This window comes from Equus quagga, chromosome 9 (genome assembly GCF_021613505.1).
Source record: "Equus quagga isolate Etosha38 chromosome 9, UCLA_HA_Equagga_1.0, whole genome shotgun sequence".
Taxonomy (NCBI): domain Eukaryota; kingdom Metazoa; phylum Chordata; class Mammalia; order Perissodactyla; family Equidae; genus Equus; species Equus quagga.
The window spans coordinates 37,704,151-37,725,485 of record NC_060275.1 but is presented as its reverse complement, the minus strand read 5'-3'; the positions used below and the strand labels follow the sequence as shown (position 1 = coordinate 37,725,485).

Genomic DNA, 21,335 nt, shown 5'->3' with positions numbered 1-21,335 from the left:
ATGGAAGTGTGGGCAGATATCCACACAAGGTGGTGTTTTAACTGCTTCTCAGCACTTATGAATTTAACATTTTGTAGCACCACAGTAACTTTTATTGTTTAAAGCATGTATCATACTTGTTATTCCAGCAAGATGGTGATCTTCCAGAAGGAGCTACCGTCCCTGCTTTGGGATTATCAAATAAAGCTGTCTTTCAGGGTAAGGCTTTAGTGTCCAAAATTATTGAACCCATAGTGGTACTTAAAACCTAGTTACAGGGGGCTGGCCCCGTGGCTGAGTGGTTAAGTTCGCACGCTCCGCTGCGGGCGGCCCAGTGTTTCGTTGGTTCGAAACCTGGGCGCGGACATGGCACTGCTCATCAAACCACGCTGAGGCAGCGTCCCACATACCACAACTAGAAGAACCCACAATGAGAAATATACAACTATGTACTGGGGGGCTTTGGGGAGAAAAAGGAAAAAATAAAATCTTTAAAAAAAAACCAAAAAAAACCTAGTTACACACTTGTATAACACGTACCTAATGTTCATTACAGCTGATTTTTTAAAAAATCACAATATATATATATATCTGTCTTCTCCATCAGATATTTCATGATAAGTACTCTGTGTATACATGCAGACCCTGAAATAGGTTCAGCTTTCACAAAGTGTATTTCTTGGAGCACTACAACTGAGGATGTTAGTATAGGCAGCCTGAAGAATCTGTTCCATAGTTTTAAAAGTTTGGGAAATGTTAGTTGGAAGAAAAAGGAAGGAATCTTTATGGAATTGACTAGTGCTCTAAGGAGCACATTTGGAAAATTCTGGAGAAGTAGAAATACCCTTGGCTTTGGAATCACAGGGATGACTTTGAAGTATACTACTTTGAAGTGCCACCACTTTCTAACTGGTGGCCTTAATATTGGGACATGTATAGGAGACATAAAGATGGTAACTACGTTCATGATGTTGATCTGTTCTTTTAAACTAGGAGATATAGCTTCTCAGCCTTCTGATGGAGAGGAGCTGTTAACTAGTACTGGTTTCGAGTACCACCAGGTGGCCTTTCAACCCTCCATACTTACTGGTAAGAAGAGGCAAAAAGATGGTTTAATAGAATCATTATTACACATGATATGATGTCTGCCACTGCTGACCTAAATCGTACTATAGAATTACTGCAACGCTGTAAATTTGTTGTAGAACCTCCCACTGAGGATCATCTTCTGCAGAATACTTTGTGGCCTGAAGTTCAAAAACTGTAAGTTAAACTGTTCTTAGCTCTTTGGTTCTGTCATAACTTGTGATTTTTTTCATCCACAACTTGATTTTCTCCTTTGCTTTCCTCTTCCCTGCATTTTCCCCCTCACTCTAAAGGTCTTGCAGTGGCCTTGACAAAGGGGCAAGAATCAAACTTCACATAGATTTTTATATTACTGTGTATTATACTTACTAGTTATGTTTGTTGGTCTTAATTTTTTAAGTAGGGAAGCATAACCTTATGTATAGTTTTCCTTTCTTAAAAAGACTTAAAATTTATTATTCTGGTTTTTTTTTCCTTTGGTGGTTCCCCGTCAAAACCTTTCCATGGTTTATTGTTTACATACTGGGGGTGTTTACGTACTGGGGGTGAAAACTCGTGTTTTAATCTAATTGTTTGAATAAGTTGTATTACTTCTAGAAAGCTGGCCCTTTCTTCCAGTCTCTGTTTTTTTCCCCAAATATTTGCCTAGACAGTAGTGTTCCCTAAAAAAATTGTATGTAAGCTAGAGAGATTGATATTATTCTCTTCACAATTTTAAAATTTTGCAGCATGAGAGTAGGTACATTTACTAATCTAGGGGTCATGCATTTTTTCTTTTTGAATCTTAGATATGGACACGGTTATGAAATATTCTGTGTTGCTTGTAGCAATTCAAAGACTCTGCTTGCCTCAGCTTGTAAGGTAGGGAATTTTACTTTTTTATTCTACTTAGTCACAGGTTGTTTGAGTCATCGGGCTTCTCAAGTTTGGTAGTGGTATTGTCAGAACACTCCATGAAAGGCCACTGGTGCCTACTTCTTCTGGGTCTTGCTTTCTCAATCTCTTCCTTTCTGTCCTTTCAGAAGCTTGCAGTTGCATTTTAAATCTATTTCAACTGCACATTTTTTATCTTAAATACTTGGTTTGATCTGATTTATGCCCTTACTCAAAAATTATTTAATCAGGTACCTTAAAATGAGTCTTAAAAATGTGATAAATAAATTTTAAGTAATTGGAGTCCTGGCGACACAGAGTGAATGAGAAGGTGAAACCCGGAGCACGCTCCATTTGACAGTTTCTCTAGGACACTCTGGGTACTGACCTAAGTGGATGGAGTCCCTCGGCCCATGCCAGGGTGAGGCAGGGTGGTGGCCGGCTCAGCTAGCCACCAGCACGTGGCACTATAGAACAGTGCACTTCAAACATTTGCCTGGGGGAATGGTCTTTAACTGACTATTCAATATTTATCCATATTCTGTGGAGTGAAATAATATTTATGGAGGATTATCTGAGGGGTCTGAGACCCACAGAGTCCTCTAAATTTTCTAAAATTTATTACTTGTTTTAAGTGTGATGATTAGAGCTGCCTATCTTGATGGGCCTCCTGTCCCGACTTTTGCTGTGGTTTCTTGCCCTTGGCCTGTATTGAGGGGCATCATAAGAAATATTCCTGTGCCCCTCCTGCCCCGACCCCCTAGCTTGTCATCCCCTCAGTGAGGGTGCTAGTGAGAGTACCTCTGTCTATTACAAGGTCCTGTGGGAAGAATGGGGCTTTTAGCAGCAAGAATAGGTGTACTTCTACTGAGCAGCTAATTTGTTTTTAGCTTTGGGCACTGTCAGTCATATAAGTGATTATTTTTCCTTTTCGTGTTGGCTCCCTTGCAGCAAGTATGTGCATCTTTCTTTTGTTTTTGTTATTTGTATACTTTTTCTGTGTTTTATATTTTAATAAATGGTAGGAAAGAGATGTGATTGATAGTGTGACTTGGGAAGTTTGAATCTAAAGGTTTGTCTAAGCTCACCTCCCCAATAGAAGGGTAAATAACCCATGGAAACTTCTAGTAGCTTTTTCCTCTAGGCACTAACCTCAGGGTAGCTGAGTTTCTTAAATGGAGGGTGCCAGCCTCGCGTTTGGTTTTGACTGGGAAAGCAAATTATTAGATGCATCTTTCTTTTAAACTAACATTTTTAACAGCTTTATTTAGGTGTCATTAGTGTACTATAATCTGCGTGTTGAAATTGAACAATTTGATAAGTTTTGACATATATTTATACCTGTGAAATCATCGCCACAATCAAGATAATGAACATATCCATCAACCCCAAAATTTCTACTGCCTCTTGGTAATTCCTCTTTCCTGCCCCCATCCTAAGGAAGCCACTAATCTGCTTTTTTGTCATTGATAGCATAGTTTGCATTTTCTAAAATTTTATATAAACAGAATCATACAGTGTGCGCTCTTTTTGTGTCTGACTTCTTTCAGTCGGTATAATAATTGGGGATTCATCCATGTTGTTGCACGTATTAATAGTTTATTCTTTTTTATTGCTGAGTAGTTTTCCCTTTTACAGATATATCACAATTTGTTGATCCAGTCACTTATTGATGGACATTTGAGTTGTTTCTGGCTTTTGACTTTTACTGATAAAGCAATTATGAATATTTGTGTTCAGGTCTTTACATGCATATATGCTTTCATTTCTCTTAAGTAAATACCTGTGAGTGGAATTACTAGATGATATGATAGATTTATATTTGAATTTTTAAGAAACTGCCAAGCTATTTTCCGAAGTGATTGTACCGTTTTACAATCCCACCAGCAGTGTATTAGAGTTCCAGTTGCTCCACACCCTCATCAACACTTGGTATGGTCAGTCTTTTTAACCATTCATTGTAATAGGTGTGTAATATCTCATTGTGGCTGTAATTTTCATTTCCCTAATAAATTATGATGTGGAGCATCTCTTCGTGTGCTAATTTTCCAGCTATATGTCTTCTGAAATATTTTCAAATCTTGAAATATTTTCACATCTTTTGCCCCTTTCTTTCTTGGATTGTTTTCTTATTACTGAATTTTGAAAAGTTCTTTAAATACATTGGATACAACTATCGGCTATATGCTCTGTAGATAATTTTTCCCAGTGGCTTGTCTTTTCATTTTCTTAATGGTGTTTTTCAAAGAGCAGAAGTTGTATGTTTTGGTGAAATCTGATTTACCAATTTCTTCTATATTGGATTATGCTTTTTGTGTAGCGTCTAAGAAATCTTTGCCTAACTCAACATCACAAATATCTTCTATGCTTTGTTCTGAGAGTTTTATAGATTTTAAGTTTTACATTTAGACCTATGATACATCTTTAATTAATTCTTGCATTTGGCATGGAGTATAGATTGACGTTGATTTTCTTGCATGTGGATATCTAATTATTCCATCATCTTAGGTTGAGTATTCCTTCACCTACTGCCTTTTGAACCTTTGTCAAAAATCAGCTGACCATATATATGTAGGTCTGTTTCTGGACTTTATTCTGTTCCATTGATTTTTTTTTTTTTCTATCTTGATGCCAATACCATACTCTCTTAATAACTATACCTATAATATGTATTGAAACCAGGAAGTACTTGTCTTTCTGCTGTCATCTTACTTTTCAAAGTTATTTTGGCTATTCCAGGTTCTTTACTTTTCCATGTGACTTTTAGAATCAGCTTGACAGTTTCTTTTTTTTTTAAGATTATGATAGTTAACAACCTTGTGAAATTACAGTTGTATATTATTGTTAGTCATGTTGTACGTACACCACTTCACCCTTTGTGCGCTCCCCCCACCCCCCCTTTCCCCTGGTAACCACCGATCAGTTCTCTTTGTCTATATGTTAACTACCACCTATGAGTGGAGTCATACAGAGTTCGTCTTTCTCTGTCTGGCTTATTTCACTCAACATAATACCTTCAAGGTCCATCCATGTTGTTGTGAATGGGATGACTTTGTCCTTTTTTATGGCTGAGTAGTATTCCATTGTGTATATATACCATATCTTCTTCATCCAGTCATCAGTTACTGGACACTTAGGTTGGTTCCATGTCTTGGCTATTGTGACTAATGCTGCGATGAACATAGGGATGCATGGGACTTTTGGAATTGCTGATTTCAGGTTCTTAGGATAGATACCCAGTAGTGGGATGGCTGGGTCATAAGGTATTTCTATTTTTGACTTTTTGAGAAATCTCCATACTCTTTTCCATAGTGGCTGCACCAGTTTGCATTCCCACCAACAGTGTATGAGGATTCCTTTTTCTCCACAACCTCTCCAACATTTGTCACTCTTGGGTTTGGATATTTTTGCCATTCTAACAGGTGTAAGGTGATATCTTAGTGTAGTTTTGATTTGCATTTCCCTGATGATTAGCGATGATGAGCCTCTTTTCATGTGTCTATTGGCCATCCATATATCTTCTTTGGAGAAATGTCTGTTCATGTCCCCTGCCCATTTTTTGATTGGGTTGTTTGATTTTTTGTTGTTGAGCTCTGTGAGTTCTTTATATATTATGAAGATTAACCCTTTTTTGGATAAACAACTTGTAAATATTTTTTCCCAATTAGTTGGCTGTTTTTTTGTTTCAATCCTGTTTTCCCTTGCCTTGAAGAAGCTCTTTAGTGTGATAAAGTCCCATTTGTTTATTCTTTCTATTGTTTCCCTCGTCTGAGGGGTTATGGTGTCCGAAAAGATTCTTTTGAAACTGAGATCAAAGAGTATACTGCCTATATTCTCTTCTAGAAGACTTATTGTTTCAGGCCTAATCTTTAGGTCTTTGATCCATTTTGAGTTTATTTTTGTGAATGGTGAAAGAGAATGGTCAATTTTCATTCTTTTACATGTGGCTGTCCAGTTTTCCCAGCACCATTTGTTGAAGAGACTTTCTTTTCTCCATTGTAGGCCCTCAGCTCCTTTGTCAAAGATTAGCTGTCCATAGATGTGTGGTTTTATTTCTGGGCTTTCAATTCTGTTCCATTGATCTCTGCACCTGTTTTTCTACCAGTACCATGCTGTTTTGATTACTGTAGCTTTGTAGTACGCTTTGAAGTCAGGGATTGTGATGCCCCTGGCTTTGTTCTTCTTTCTCAGGATTGCTTTAGCAATTCGGGAGCTTGACAGTGTCTTCAAGAATCCCTTCTGGAATTTTGATGGGGATTACATCGAATCTCTATATCAGTTTGGGGAGAATTTTAACAATATTGAGTCTTTTGACACGTGAATGCAGTATGCCTCTCATTTATTTAGGTCTTTAATTTCTCTCAGGAATGATTTTCTTTTTGGTGAACCTTTTATTTTAGAATAACTTTAGATTTAACAAAAAGTTGCAGAGATAGTACCTAGAATACTGTTATACCACTCACCTAGTTTTTCCCACTGTTAACTTCTTAATATTATCAGGAATGTTTTGTAGTTTTCCGTGTCAGGTCTTACACGTGTTTTGTCAGGTTTATCCTTGTTTTTCATATATTTTATATCTGATTGTTTGTTGCTCACATAGGGAAATACAGTTGCTTTTTGTATATTGATCTTATATCCTGCAACCTTGCTAAACTTATTTATTAGTTCTTGTAGTTTTGTTGTAGGTACTGTAGGATTTTCCCCGTAGATGCTTATGTTGCCTGTGAATAAAGAAAGTTTTCTCTCTTTCTTTCCCATATGGATGTCTTAATGTTGAATAGAAGTGGTAACAGCAGAAATCCTTGCTTTAATTCCTCATCTCAGGAACAAAACATTCAGTCTTTGTCCATTAAGAATGATGTTTGCTGTAGATTTTTTTGTGACTCTTCTTTATTAAGTTGCATGATTTCCCTACAGTTCTTGGTTTGCAGAAAGTTTTTTATCAGGAATGGATGTAAGATTTTGTCAAACGTTTTTATCTTCATCTATTGAAATGGTTGTATGGTTTTCCTATTTTAGTTTATTAATACAGTGAGTTACGTTGATTTTTCAAATGATTAACTTCGCATTCCTGGAACCAAACCCCACCTGCTCATGATATATTATCTTTTTATGTATTGTTAGATTCAATTTGCTAAATTTTGTTGAAAACTTTTATGTATAGTACATGAGGAATGTTGCTGTGTAGTTTTCTTTCTTTATAGTGGGCTTCATCTGGTTTTGGTTTCAGAGTAATGCTGGCCTCATAGAAATATTCCCTCCTTTGCAATTTTCTGGAAGAGTTTTATGTAGAATTGGTATTTTTTCTCTTTTAAATGTTTTGTAGTGAAGTCAACTGATCCTGGAGTTTTCTTTGTGGGAACGTTTTTAACTACAAATGTAATTTCTTTAATAAATATGGGCTATTTAGGTTATCCAATTTTTCTTGAGTATGCTATGGTAGTTTGTGTATTTCAGAACTTTGTCCCTTTTGTCTGAATTGTCAAATTTATTGGCATAAAGTTATTCATAATATTTCCTTATGATCCTTTTAATATCTGAAAATACTAGAATAGAAGAATCTCTAGTGATATCACCTTTCTTATTCTTGCTATTGGCAATTTGTGTGTTCTCTCACACTTTTTTTTCCTTTTTTTTGGTCGGTGGAATGTTCTGGGAGTTGATCAGGAAATTAATGATTCTACTGATATTTTTCAAAGAACCAGTTTTTGGTTTTTATTGATTTTCCTCTGTTTTTCTTCTTTCTATTTCATTGATTTTTGCTGTTTTTACTTCCTTTCTTCTACTTACTTAGATTTCGTTTCTTCTTCTGTTTCTAGTTTAATAGGTTAAAGCTGAGGCCATTGATTTCAGATCTTTCTTTTTAATATAGGTGTTTAGTGCTATAAATTTTTCTCCAAGTATTGTTTGAGGCATTCCACAAATTTTGATATGTTGTGTTTTCATTTTCATTCAGTTAAAAATACTTTCTAATTTCTGTTTGATTTTATTTTTAACCTAGAGGTTATTTTGAAAGGTATTATTATTTAGTCTCCATATACTCTGTGCTTTCAATATATCTGTCTGTTACTGATTTCTAATTTATTTTTGTTGTGATCAGAGAACATAGGATAACTTGAATCCTTTGACATTTAATTGTGGTAAATTTCCATGTTCACTTGAAAAGAATGTGGATTTTGTTTCTGTTGGGTGGAGTGTTCTGAAAATATGACTTACATCAGATTGGTTGATAGTATTGTTCAAGCCATCTTTATCCTTTTGGTTTTATTGAGAGTGGCATTTTGCTATTATTTCTTTGAACAGACCTTCTGTCCCCTTCTCCTTCTCTTCTCCTTCTGGGATACCTATAATCGTTATGTTTCATCTCCTAATTGAGTTGGATAATTCTCGGAGAGTTTCTTCATTTCTTTTTAGTCTTAGTTGTCTCTCCTCCTCTGTCTGCAGCATTTCTATATTCCTATCCTCCAAATTGCTAATTCTGTCTTCCATATTATCGACCCTACTGTTCAGAGAGTCCAGATTTTTTCTTAATCTCCTCCATTGTGTTCTTCATCTCCAGTATTTCTAATTGGTTCTTATTTATAGTATCAAGCTCTTTTGTGACGTAGCTCCTAAACTCGTTGATTTGTCCATCTGAATTCTCTTTTAACTCGTTGAGTTTTTTAATAATGGCTGTTTTGAAATCATTGTCATTTAGGTTATAGATTTCATTGTCTTTGGGATTGTTTTCTGGGTACTTAGCATTTTCCTTCTGTTGTGGAGACTTAATATATTTTTTCATACTGCTTTATGGCATGGATTTGTGCCTCCGCATAGAGATAGAGTTTAGTCACTGCTTCCACTTGTTGCAACTGGTGTGGGGGGGGAGCAGCTGTTTAGACTGCACCAACCAGGAACCCTGTCAGCTGTTACTGACTGGATCTGGGCCCCTCCTCGTAGTCACAGTGGTCCTGTGGGGTCCCTCATTGGTTGTGGTGGCAATTGCAAGGGGTTGTCAGGCTGCTGGTGCCTACTGTTGCAGACCACTTAGACACGCTCCCTCCTTGGGGTCTGCAGCAGTGTTATGGGCTTTCCCAGCAGCCAGGAGCAGGATCACCTATAATCGCAGCTCTGTCACTGTCAGAGCCGACAAGATCGCACTTGTCCACTGTAGGTCCCAGCAGAGCTATGGGTATCTTCTGCAGTCTGTCGTTAGCTCGCCTAGCTGTGCTGCTTTTGCCCCAGGATCTTCCAGCCTTGTGATTGCCGGTCGGGACCTCTGCACTAGTACTGTGCAGAGGCCTTTGCTGAGGCTGCTGTGGGAACCTGGAGTTCCCCCCTGGGCCACGTAGCTGTTCCACTGGAGCTCCACCCAGCCCCAAACAACTCCCACGGAATCTCTGGGAGCCCCTTGCCCCCTCTGGGACATGGCCAGAGTCCGTGGGCCCGGCGGCGGCTGGCGGGTTGCTGCCTTGCGGGGAATTCTGCTCTTTGGGAGCTTCCCGGTGTTCTGAATGCTGGGCAGGGCCTCTCTGCTAATGGCGAGCAGAGGCTTTCCTTGCCGGCGGTGTGGGACCCTGGAGTTTCCCCCTGGGCTGCGGAGCTGGGTGCTGGCGCTCCACCCAGCCCCCAAGCACGCCCACGGGAACTCTGGGCTCCTCTTGCACCGTCCCATGCACAGCCAGAGTCCGTGGGCCTGGCAGCGGCTGGTGGGCTGGTTCCCTGCTGGGGATTCCACTTTTTGGGAGCTTCCCAGTGTTCTGAATGCTGGGCAGCGCCTCTCTGCTAATGGCAAGCAGAGGCCTTCCCTGCCAGCGGGTGCGGGACCCTGGAGTTTCCCCCTGGGCCACGGAGCCAGACGCTGGAGCTCCACCCAGCCCCCAAGCACATCCACGGGAACTCTGGGTGCCTCTTGCACTGTCCCGTGCACAGCCGAAGTCCGTGGGCCCGGCAGCAGCTGGTGGGCTGGTGCCCTGCCAGGGAATCCACTCCCTGGGAGCTTCCTGGTGTTCTGAATGCTGTGTGGGGCCTCCCTGCTAATGGCGAGCAGAGGCTTTCCCTGCTGGCGGGTGCAGGACCCTGGATTTTCCCCCTGGGCCGCGGAGCCAGACGCTGGAGCTCCACCCAGCCCCCAAGCACATCCACAGGAACTCTGGGCACCTCTTGTACCATCCCATGCACAGCCAGAGTCCGTGGGCCCGGCAGCGGCTGGCGGGCTGGTGCCCTGCCGGGGAATCCGCTCTTTGGGAGCTTCCCGGTGTTCTGAATGCTGCGCGGCGCCTCTCTGCTAATGGTAAGCAGAGGCTTTCCCTGCCGGCGGGTGCGGGACCCTGGAGTTTCCGCCTGGACTTAGGTGTAATTGTGGGGGGCTTAGGTAGGGCTGTAGTCACCTGTTTCCACCATCGCTCCGCTGGTGAGTGCATACTCCTGCCCTTGGTGCGTGGCGATGCTATGGGGGAGTCCGCTGGAAGAGAGCCTCTTGCAGGTACTAGGCTGTCCGGGGGTCAGGGATCGGAGAGTTTTCACCTATTTCCACCTCCTCCAGGGGGGAAGTCCGTCCGCCTTCTGATGTATAGCAGCACGGGTCTCTCAGGCATCTTGAGAAGCTATCTGGATATCCTTTGTTAACCTGTGAATGTCCAATTAGTTGTAGATTCGAAGGGGGAGAGACAAAGAAGACTACTCACTCCGCCATCTTGGTCCCGCCTCTTAAGAGTGGCATTTTGAAATCTCTGTCTATAGTTTTGGATTTGTCTGTTAATCATTGCAGTTCAATCAGTTTTTACTTTATGTATTTTGAAGCTCTGTTGTTAGATCCATAAACATTTATGATTATTGTGTCCTCTTGATTAATCGACTAGTTTATCATTATCAAATGACCCTTTTTATTTTTGGTAATAATTTGTGCTCTGAGATCTGCTTTGTCTGATGTTATGATAGCCACTCCAGCTTTCTTTTGAGTAGTGCGTGAATTATATATCTTTTTCCATCATTTTGCTTTTGAGTTTTCTTTCATTTCAAGTGGTTTCTTGGAGGCAGCATGTACAGTAGTCTCCTCTTAGCTACAGTTTTGCTTTCTGCAGTTTTAGTTACCTGCGGTCAACCGCAGTCTGAAATATTAAATGGAAAATTCCAAAAATAAACAGTTCATAAGTTTTAAATTGCATGTTCTGTGTAGCGTGATGAAATCTTGCGCAGTCCTGCTCCATTACACCTGGCCGTGAATCATCTCTGTTCGCAGTATCCATGCTGTATATACTACCCACCCGTTAGTCACTTAGTTGATCTGATAACTGAGATGGGTACTGTCACGGTATTGCAGTGCTTGTGTTCAGGTACCCCTTATTTTACTTCATGAGGGCCCCAAAGTGCAAGGGTACTGATGCTGGCAATTTGGATATATTAAAGAGAAGTTATTGGTATTAATCTTTTACTGTGCCTAATTTATAAGTTAAAATTTATTATAGGTATATATGTTTAGGAAAACGCATAGTATATATAAGGTTCAGAATTATCTGCAATATCAGGCATCCACTGGGGGTCTTGGAACGTGTCCCCTGTAGATAACGGGGCACAACTGTAGTTGAGTCATCCTGTTAATCTTTCATTTAATAGAGGCATTTATTATACCATTTGCATTTAATGTAGTAATTGATATAGTTGGATTTAAATTTGTCATTTTGCTATTTGTTTTCTGTTTGATCTGTCTGTTCTTTGTTCCATTTTATTTCTTTTGTATTACTTGATTACTTTTTATGATTCCGTTTTATTTCTTCTGTTTGGTTAGTAGATATAACTCTGTGTTGTTTTATTAATTGCTTTACATTTTATAGTATACATCTTTCAGTTACCACCATCTACCTTCATATAATACTGCATTATTTCTTTATAGTAGTATACATTCATTTCTCCCTCCTTTGTGATATTGTTATGTATTTTACTTCTTCATAGAGGTCCCACAATATATGATTATTTTTGCTTTAAGCCATCAGTTATCTTTTTAAAAGATTTAAATAATTAAAAAAAATTTCTATCAGATATCATTTTTCTTCTGCTTAAAGGATATTCTTTAACATTTCTTGTAATTCAGTTCTGCTGGCCATGAAGTTTGTCAGCTTTTGCCTGTCTGAAAAAAACCTGTTTCTCTTTCATTTTTGAACACTGTTTATAGTGGGTAAAGACTCATTGGTTTTCCTTTCAGTACATTAAAGATGTGCTCTGTTTCATTTGACTTGCATTGTTGTGGATGAGAAGTCTGCTGTAATTTTTCTTTCTTCCTCAGTAATGGGTCTTTTTCCTCCAACTGCAATTTTATATTTATCACTGGTTTTAAACAATTTGATTATTGCTGGTACAGTTTTATTCATGTTTCTTGTGCTTGGGTTTTATTGAACTTCTTGAATCTATGGATTTATTGTTTTCATCAAATGTGAAAATTTTTTCAGCTGTTCTCTTTTTGAGTATTTTTTCTTTTGATCCTTTTGGGGACTCTAGTTACACCTATATTTATCCACTTCAAGTTATCATAGAGTTCAATGATTTTCTTTTGTTTTTATCTTTTTCTTTTTTTTCTGCTCTGTGATTTATTTTCTCTCTCAAGGATCAGTGTTGTTTGTTGCCAGATACCTAATATTTTGGAGTGCCATCATTTCATGTATTTTGTCTGTTCTTTTGTTTTTTTTCACACAAGAGAGTGAATCTGATTTCTGTTACTCCAGATTGACTGGAAGTGAAAATCTCTAAACTATTAATTACACAATTAATACACAAATGTATTCTTCTTGTAAAATATTAAAACATTATGATTACAGTGTCAGTTTCTGATGCTTCATCTTTTCTAATCCCAGTCTTCCTCTTCCCAGAGATTACAGCTGGTTGTAGTGTGTATCACCTCGGAATGTTTTTTTTTTTTGCATTTACCAGATACATAAAATATACCTATACAAACAACATATTATTTTGAAAAATGTTTTCTTTTCAGTGTATTTCTACTTAAATTGCTTCATTGTTTCATCTCTGTCCTACAGGCAGCTAAGAAAGAGCATGCAGCTATCATTCTTTGGAACACTACATCTTGGAAACAGGTGCAGAATTTAGTTTTCCACAGTTTGACTGTCACGCAGATGGCCTTCTCTCCTAACGACAGGTTCTTACTAGCTGTTTCCAGAGATCGAACCTGGTCACTGTGGAAAAGGCAGGACACGGTCTCACCTGAGTTAGGTAAAACAACTTCTGATTGGGAATTATTAGTGAAACAGTAGTGTCTGTTTTATCTGCATTGAGCAGCTGTTGCTCAATGGCAGATCTTGTGGTTGTGAAGTCTTTCAAAGTTCTGTGATAACTGAGGAAGACTCGACCTTCCCTGTAAGATTTAAATGGAAGTGGTCTTTGGGGTGACCTCCTTGTGATTATGTAGTCAGGATGGCATGTGTTCAGACATCTCAGTTAAAGAAACATAAAAATCTGTATATGGAAAATTTAGATTTTTCATATCGTTACAGAATGCCACCATAAAACCAAATGGTTGGCATATTCTAAGCTAGAATTTTATGAGACAGGAATAATGAATATACAATTAAATCATGAAACTTAAAAGGACCATTGTCTTTCTTACCCACTTGTCGCTTTGAAATTGGGAAAGGAGGGCTGGCCCAGTGGCCAAGTGCTTAAATTCACATGCTCCGCTTTGGCAGCCCAGGGTTTCGCCAGTTAGGATCCTGGGCACAGACATGGCACTGCTCGTTAGGCCATGTTGAGGTGGCATCCCACATGCCACAACTAGAAGGACCCACAACTGAGATATACACCTATGTACTGAGGGGATTTGGGGAGAGAAATCAGGAAAAAAAAAAAAGAAAAGGAACAAAAGCTTTGTGTTGTTGCAGCAATGGCCTATTCCTATTGCCCCAGTTTCTTTGAATGGGTAAAATCTAGAGAGTGTTAAAAGTATCTTTGTGTTGTTTAATCCTGTTTTAATTTTTCAGTTGATATAACCTGCATGCAATTTGATCTTGTGATATTTCTAGCTCCTTAGGTTGTTGCATTTTAGAGAGTACCAGGGACTATGACATACTGAGCGCTGTGTGTTAGAACAGACTGATTTCTTTTACAACTAGAGATTTCCTAACATGCAACTTACTTTTTGAAAAGTTAAAGTGATACTAATAGTATGTCCATTAATTTGTTGTATCTTTATTGATTATGGATTAATAGATACATTCCTCTTCTCTCATCATAAGCAGTTATGTTTTAAGTTTAGTCCATATAAGGGCTAGAAGTTACCTAACATTTAAATCCTATAAAGGAAAAAATTTTTAAAAGTTTTTTCTTTTAATGTTATTTAAAGGTACATTAAAGGTACTTTTTTCCCATAGCTTAATATGCAAATCTGGCTACTTCCTGAATAAGGTTAAATTGCTTCAAGCTTCTTCCATAGGCGTAAATTCAACCTTTAGTTAAGTGTCTGGAAGATGTTTGTCATCAGTCACTGGAGAGCATTCCCTACTAGAAAAATAACTGCATACCCATAGCCTTGTCAGCTGTCTGGCCTTGGTCTGTTGCAGAAGTCAGCATACATAAGTTGATTACTGAATTACATGTTGTATGGGGCACTTTCTAACAGGTGAAAACAGCTTTCTCTGCTTTGTGAGTAGTGCATCTGTGCTTCTTTCAGACGCAGTTTTCAGTCTCTTTGCCTTCACCAACAAAGTCACTGCTGTGCACAGTCGAATCATTTGGTCTTGTGATTGGAGTCCTGATGGCAAGTATTTCTTCACTGGGAGTCGGGACAAAAAGGTAATTTTTTAAATTTAATATTTTTTTCAAATGTAAAATAATATTACAGATATGTTTGGATAGAAAACATATAATCCTGACTTTCTGATACAGCTTTTAAAATCAGTTTGTGTCTTCCCTTCTGTGTTTTTCATATGCATACATAAAAAAGGCTTTTCTTACTTGTTAAATTCTATACATACATTTCTCTGAAATATTAATTATGAAAAGAAGACCTTTCAGATACGACCTTCATCAGATGGCCCCAGTGGGAGAAAAGTGGTAAATGAAGCGGATCAAGTGTAACAGACCAGGAGAGTAGGAGGGAATGGAGGAGCATAAGGGGAAAACAGTTTCTACTTTGATTCATCATACTTTTATGAATTAAAATTTTTTTCTGAAATGAATGATTATTGCTTTTTTAATCAATAGAGGAAGCAATGTTATGTGTGTGTCCCAAGCTTTGAAAAAAATCAAAACAAGTTAACTAGCAGTAGATTCTTGACCGTGACACTTGCTCTGTTCTCTGGGAAATGCTCCCCTGGCTTCTGGTCTTTCCTCTGTGTTCATACTCTTTAAAATGTCCTTCCCTTTTTCTGCAGTTCCTGTGTCCAGAGGTAGGGAGGCAGTTGAGTGTTTCCTTTCTTCTTCCTGCCCTCTCAGTCGTGGTCACGCTGCAAATTACCAAAGCGGAAAGCTAGTTCCGGCATGTTGTCACTCAGTGAAACACTGAAACGTCAACCCCGAAAACCCCTTCCCTCGAACCATCACTTCTGTTCACTTGCCTGTTCATTTCTTCCTGGCATTTGTTTGCTTATGCTCTGCTAGCTGCTGAGGAAACAGGACTGCTTCTGCCCTCCACAGTCATGCCCAGTAGTGGATGGTCCACCTGCAGCTCTCAGGGATACGTCAGGCTGAAACAGACAAAGCATCATCCACTGCACATTCTCAGAAACACAATCTGCTTGCTTGGACAGAGCCTTTTTCTTGGAATCATGCTTTCGTCCTGCCTTTTGTAACTGTTACCTACTTCACTGCCCTCTCCATTTCTTTGTGACCAATCATACCCCCTTGAGGCATGAACTTCCAGGAAAGCCTCAGTCTTATGTGGGGTATCATCAAGGTTAGGTCCTCCCAACAGCTGAGCTGATTCCCTGAGCAGTGGGTGGTGTAGAGGTAGAGCCAGGGACTTGATGGTCCCCATTCACTTTGTGGTAATTTGAGGAGGTACATGAGCTCCTCAGTGAGGACATGATTGATAGAATCTCCATCAGAACTGGTTTCCTGAGTGTAAAGAGCATGCTAGGTGCCCCCTGATCTCTGGGCAGGGACAGTCCTTTTTGGGACCAACGCTCTTAGGTAGTTAAGGTCTCAGAGACGTGTGTCTACTACACCATGACTTCTCTGTGATGCTTGAAATGTTCTGAAGTCCTGGAACACAAATGTAAATGATGCATCTTTGAAAATGCCAGAGCATTATCTGTACCATTGAGATTCTAATGTGTTGCTAGAACCCTTGCAAGGAGAAAGCTTTACAGGGTTTGATCTCTCTGTGTTAGGTGGTTGTCTGGGGTGAGTGTGACTCCAGCGATGACTCCATGGAGCACAGCATCGGCCCCTGCTCCTCTGTCCTGGACGTGGGTGGAGCTGTGACAGCTGTCAGCATCTGCCCAGTGCTTAACCTTTCCCAACGGTCAGTTTCTGTGGGGCTTTGCTTCATGTTTTCTTTAAGAAGACCACTTAATTTCTTAAGATGTAGCCCTCTTATACTTTCATTCATGGATTCTCTTAGCTTCTGAGTTACTATTTTTTCATAATGTGTATGTTTCTCATAATTTTTAAACTGATAGAACTTGGTGATATTCAGAGTGGTGAGATAGAGATTGGGAGTGTGGCTCAAAGGTTCTTATTTCACCAAATTCAGGACTGTGGTACTTTCTCTGTAACTAGTGTCTTCAGTAGAATGAGGGCCCCTACAGGCAGCCAGGGAAACACTGGCTTGTGGGCTTTGTCAGCAGAGGACAGAGGTAAATCTGTGTGTATCCTCGATGGAGAGAGGAGACTCCTTGAGGGCACAGGAGAGCAGTGCCCCGTGTCCTGGGCTGGCACTTTTAAGCAGAGTCCTTTGTAAGCCAGGGACAGTTGGGAACACTGAGGAACTACTTTAGAGTGATGATGGAGATAACAGAAATCCGTGCTAAATTAATCACTGCTTTCCCTCCTCTCTTAAAAACAGATACGTTGTTGCGGTAGGATTAGAATGTGGAAAGATTTGTTTATACACCTGGAGAAAGACTGACCAAGTTCCAGAAATCAATGACTGGACTCACTGCGTAGAAACAAGTCAAAGGTATTTTCTTCCTATTTTTGCTTCCATCACATTAGATAGAAAGCACAGAGTCTTTAGCTGCAAATTTTATGCCACATTTGCATGGAGAGGGACACACATCTCTATAGTGCTTGCCACTAAGTACCTCTGTGTTCTGTGGTAGTCTCTTGACATTGATGTTCGTTACTATATTGAACTTAGTTTTTAAAAGTTTGCTTGACCTGATTGCTTGTTTGCATAATACTGTCTTTACAGACAACAGATTTGAGATGAAAGTGATTTTCATAATGACTACAGTAGATTCTTAATCTTTTGGAATATTATAAAATGTGTTTTGGTAGTTGCATCTCGTGTTTGAACATTTCAGCCCCTATCCTGTAATGGAGCAAACAGTTGAAGGCCCCTCAAGCCACACAGCTGCTTTCGAGCACAGTAAGCACTCCCTGGGCCTTAGGCCCTGAGCACGAACGTCTGCCACCGGAGCTGGCTTAGAGCACCTGCCATTACAATCTCCTCCTCACCCCGCCCACCCAGACAGTAGGGATCATTTTGTAATCTAATTTTTAACCCATGTTATTCTTTAAAAATGGCTAAATTTTCAAAAAGTCACTAAAATCATTCTGTCAGATTTTCTTAGAATTCTTCAACCTTCATCTATCCATACTGTTCAAAATAGAATTTCAAATACAATTCCAGACATTATCATGATGAGAATGATTGGCTTGAGGGAGAGAGACTTGTGAGCACATGTATTGTCCAAGGTATTTCATCCAGGGGAGCTTGTCTCCTTGTCAGCAAAGCATGTCAGTGCTCATTATAACGGTATTTGTTAAAACAAGATCTACCTTTGTTACTGCTGCCCTCATGACTTCTCTCCTACCTCTCTGATGCTGCATTTAGCAGTTGAAATAGTTCATACTGTTGACTTACTAAAGAGTGAAGTACTCTGATGAAATTCCGTATTCTAGGCATTTGAAATTTTCTCTCTTCCTGGGCTCCCCTCCCTTCTCAAGCCCACAGAGCCTGCTCTGCCTCTGCCTGGTACAGACCGCTTCCGTGGCCCAAATGTGGGACACTTGCAGGAAGCCCCTTAGAAAGCATGGGCAGGAGACATGTACACAGTTTGAGTTTTTCATTTTAAGGCTTTTTTTAGTCATTATGATGACTTTGGATTTGCAGGAACTAATTCCTGACTTAACGCATATTATTTGGATTGTTACTGTAATATTCCACTTACCAAATTTCAAGTACCTTTCAAATGAAAGTTTTTTCTAGTAATGAGATACAAAGGTACTATAAGCCTTTAAGGCTGGCTCCCCAAACTCCATATCTTCTTAATGTGACCTGTTAATTGGTAGATTTAAAGGACATTACCAAAAAAAGGAAACATACCATCTCAAAGCTTATATAGACAAATAAGTACTGTCCCTCAAAGTAACTCCCTTGGGAAGCAATATACTATATATATATGCTTGTTTCAGTGATAGCACTATTTCAAATCATTCTTTTAATAAAATGAGAGAACTTTAATATTGATCAATAAAAATGAGATTCCAGTGATGTTGTTGTTACTTGAAATATTTTTTAAATTTATCTTTAGCAGTTGTGTTCAGAACTAACTTGCTAGTTATGCAAGAAAACCAATTACAACACCATTTATACTTTGACTCATTTGGTCGCTTTTTTTTTAAGCCTGGCATTCATTTTATTTATAAAACTCATCTCCAAATGACTCCTGACTGCTTTCAATAATGGAATTCATTTTCAGAGGAAGGGGAGCTATCGTTGACAGTACTCAAGTCATAGTCTGCATAAAGTGGAAGCATTTCCTTTAGAAGGATTTCAGGAAACATCGAGGCACAGCAGCATCTTTGAAATGTGTTCACGTCCCAGAGTGGCCACTTGCAGGGACTCACGGTGATTTGGCTCCATAGGTTCTGGTGTGCTGCTCTTTCAGATGTGTTTCATTACTTCAGGGTTATATTTCATTCCTGCCCTTCGCTCCTGAGAGTGCATCTGGCGACAGGGACTCTCAGCACCTGAAAGTATAATTTGTGTGCTCTGGTATTGTTTTCAGTGTTTACTGCCTTAAAACCTATTTAAGTTTTTTACTTTATTCATTTTTAGTTAGGAGGTCTAATTGGCAGGTTAAATTTATATAGGATATTTTCATAGAGATTGATTAATAATCTGTTTGGTAGCATTCTAGCTCTGCCATGGGGGAGAGGGAGGGCATTAATATGAGCCTTTTGCTCAGGGTCATGCAGTTAGAGGTCACATTGGAGACCCGAGTTCTTTCACTGGGCAGTTTATTAAATCTTTCACTTGTCTTTCCTTACCCAGCAGTAAAAATGTGAGTAAGAGTCCATCTGTGTCACAGAGATATTTTCAAAAGAATAAAATATTCTAGAATATGTTGCAAAGTTGGAATTCTTAAAAAGAAACACAATTAGTAATGTTATCTCAAAGACTGATTTTAATAGCCATTTCATGAATTCCACTGATCATTAAAACAGAATTTGACAGAAATTCACTATTTCTTGCTCTTTTTGGTGCTGTCCTTGGTCAGTAAGTAAGATAATTTAGTCTGACAGTGTTAAATAAATAAAGATTTTTTCTAGGTTAAAATAAAATTCTTAAATACTAGTAAGGGCATTTAGAAACCTGTACCTTTTGATTTTTATGTTTGACTTCTATTTAGGTTAATAAATTAATAGTTTCTGAGCATGCAGGCACGCATCACTTAACGATGGGGATAAGTTCCAAGAAATGTGTCATTAGGCGATTTTGTCATTGTACAAACATCATAGAGTGCACTGAAGTGGAACAAAATCTGCCACCCCAAAATGTGTCTCTTTAACATGAGAATTATTTTAGGCAAGTTATTTTTAAGAAACAAAAGACTTAAGGTTTTTCTTATCTCCCCCTTAACTACCTAAAAGAATTCAGATTAAAAAAACCTGGCTCAGGAAGTGAGCTGTCACCTTAGCATAACATGAACTAGGTGCTAGACAGGGAGGAACCTGGAAAAGCCTGTTTGTTGGTCTCCCCTTTGTGTTCTTCTGTTTCTGTATGGACAAACAAATGCTTGTTCTCCAAGTGTTGCACCTACGTGTGAACTGCCTTCCTTCCCTTTGAAGTTCCAGACTCTCCCACCCCCATCATCTTCTTTTGTCTTTAGCTGAGGATGGTATTTAAGGTGAAGGCTTTGGCCATTTTGGTGAGATACTAGTTTTTCCTGGGTTTCTCCCACAGATGCATGTTGTTAAACTTTTGTTTTTCTCCTGTTAATCTGTCTCACGTCAATTTATTCTTAGACTAGCCAGAAGAACCTAGAAGAGTGAAGGAAATTTCTTCCTCCATCACAGTAATTACACACATCTAGATGGTATAGCCTACTCCATACCTAGGCTGTATGGTATGAATCTTATGGGACCAACATTGTATATGTGGTCTGTTGTTAACCAAAGCATCATTACATGGCACATGACAATGCTGATTAAATTAACATGTAGTTGAGCACCCGGTAAAATATTTTTAGTCATAGTATACATTCATTTCATGATTTCTCTCTCTTTGTTTTAGCCAAAGTCACACACTTGCTATCAAAAAATTATGTTGGAAGAACAGTAATGGAAAAACTGAACAGAATGAAGCGGAAGACATTGAATGGTTACACTTTGCAAGTTGTGGTGAAGATCACACTGTGAAGATATACAAAGTTAACAGATGTGCACTGTAATGGACTTAATGACTGCAAGCATATAATCGTTGGTGTCTTAAAATATTTATCATCTAAAAAGACAACCTTTCTTCACCTCATAATTTAACCAAGTTTCATTTTTAAGTGTCACAGCAATAGTACTTGTCACAGATCCTTTAAAATCTGATGAAAGCTATAGACCCTTTTCTCAAAATTGTTGTGTATGCACACACCCTCAGAACATCACCCATATGTTCAGAGATTCAGGGATTCAGACCTGAATCCATGTGCCCCAGATTAAGAACCTCTGTTCTTTCCTTATGACCAAATTTGCCTAATTTTGTGTTATTTTGGGCCTTCTCTTTTCATATGCCCCTCTTTTGGGACATTTCATTATTTATTATCCTTTTTAAAGAGAAGACATGGAAAATAAAAAGAAATAAAACCCAGATTACTCAGTTTTTATCTTCACAGTTTTTGTAAATAAACAGACCACACAAAGTGTGGTCCTGACCCCTCCATCCCAGTACACACCAACCATCCTAGGAATTTGGCAGGTGATTGTTTGAGCCACAGGCTGTCCTTTCCTTTATTCTTTAAAAGTCCATTCTT

General features: G+C 39.1%; 1 protein-coding gene across 3 annotated transcripts in view; it reads left to right on the top strand.

Annotated features, from left to right (window-relative positions):
- ELP2 (elongator acetyltransferase complex subunit 2) overlaps window positions 1-21,172 on the top strand; it is a 42,919-nt gene extending 21,747 nt beyond the window's left edge. For all 3 annotated transcript variants that reach the window (XM_046671388.1, XM_046671389.1, XM_046671390.1), the window contains 9 exons: window positions 129-198; window positions 973-1,068; window positions 1,185-1,242; window positions 1,854-1,926; window positions 12,945-13,137; window positions 14,591-14,712; window positions 16,251-16,384; window positions 16,928-17,041; window positions 20,606-21,172. In XM_046671388.1, coding sequence (XP_046527344.1) covers window positions 129-198; window positions 973-1,068; window positions 1,185-1,242; window positions 1,854-1,926; window positions 12,945-13,137; window positions 14,591-14,712; window positions 16,251-16,384; window positions 16,928-17,041; window positions 20,606-20,762 — 1,017 coding nt within the window. In that variant the 3' untranslated portion in view covers window positions 20,763-21,172. The remainder of the gene's footprint in view (window positions 1-128; window positions 199-972; window positions 1,069-1,184; window positions 1,243-1,853; window positions 1,927-12,944; window positions 13,138-14,590; window positions 14,713-16,250; window positions 16,385-16,927; window positions 17,042-20,605) is intronic.
- The last annotated feature ends 163 nt before the right edge of the window (window positions 21,173-21,335 follow it).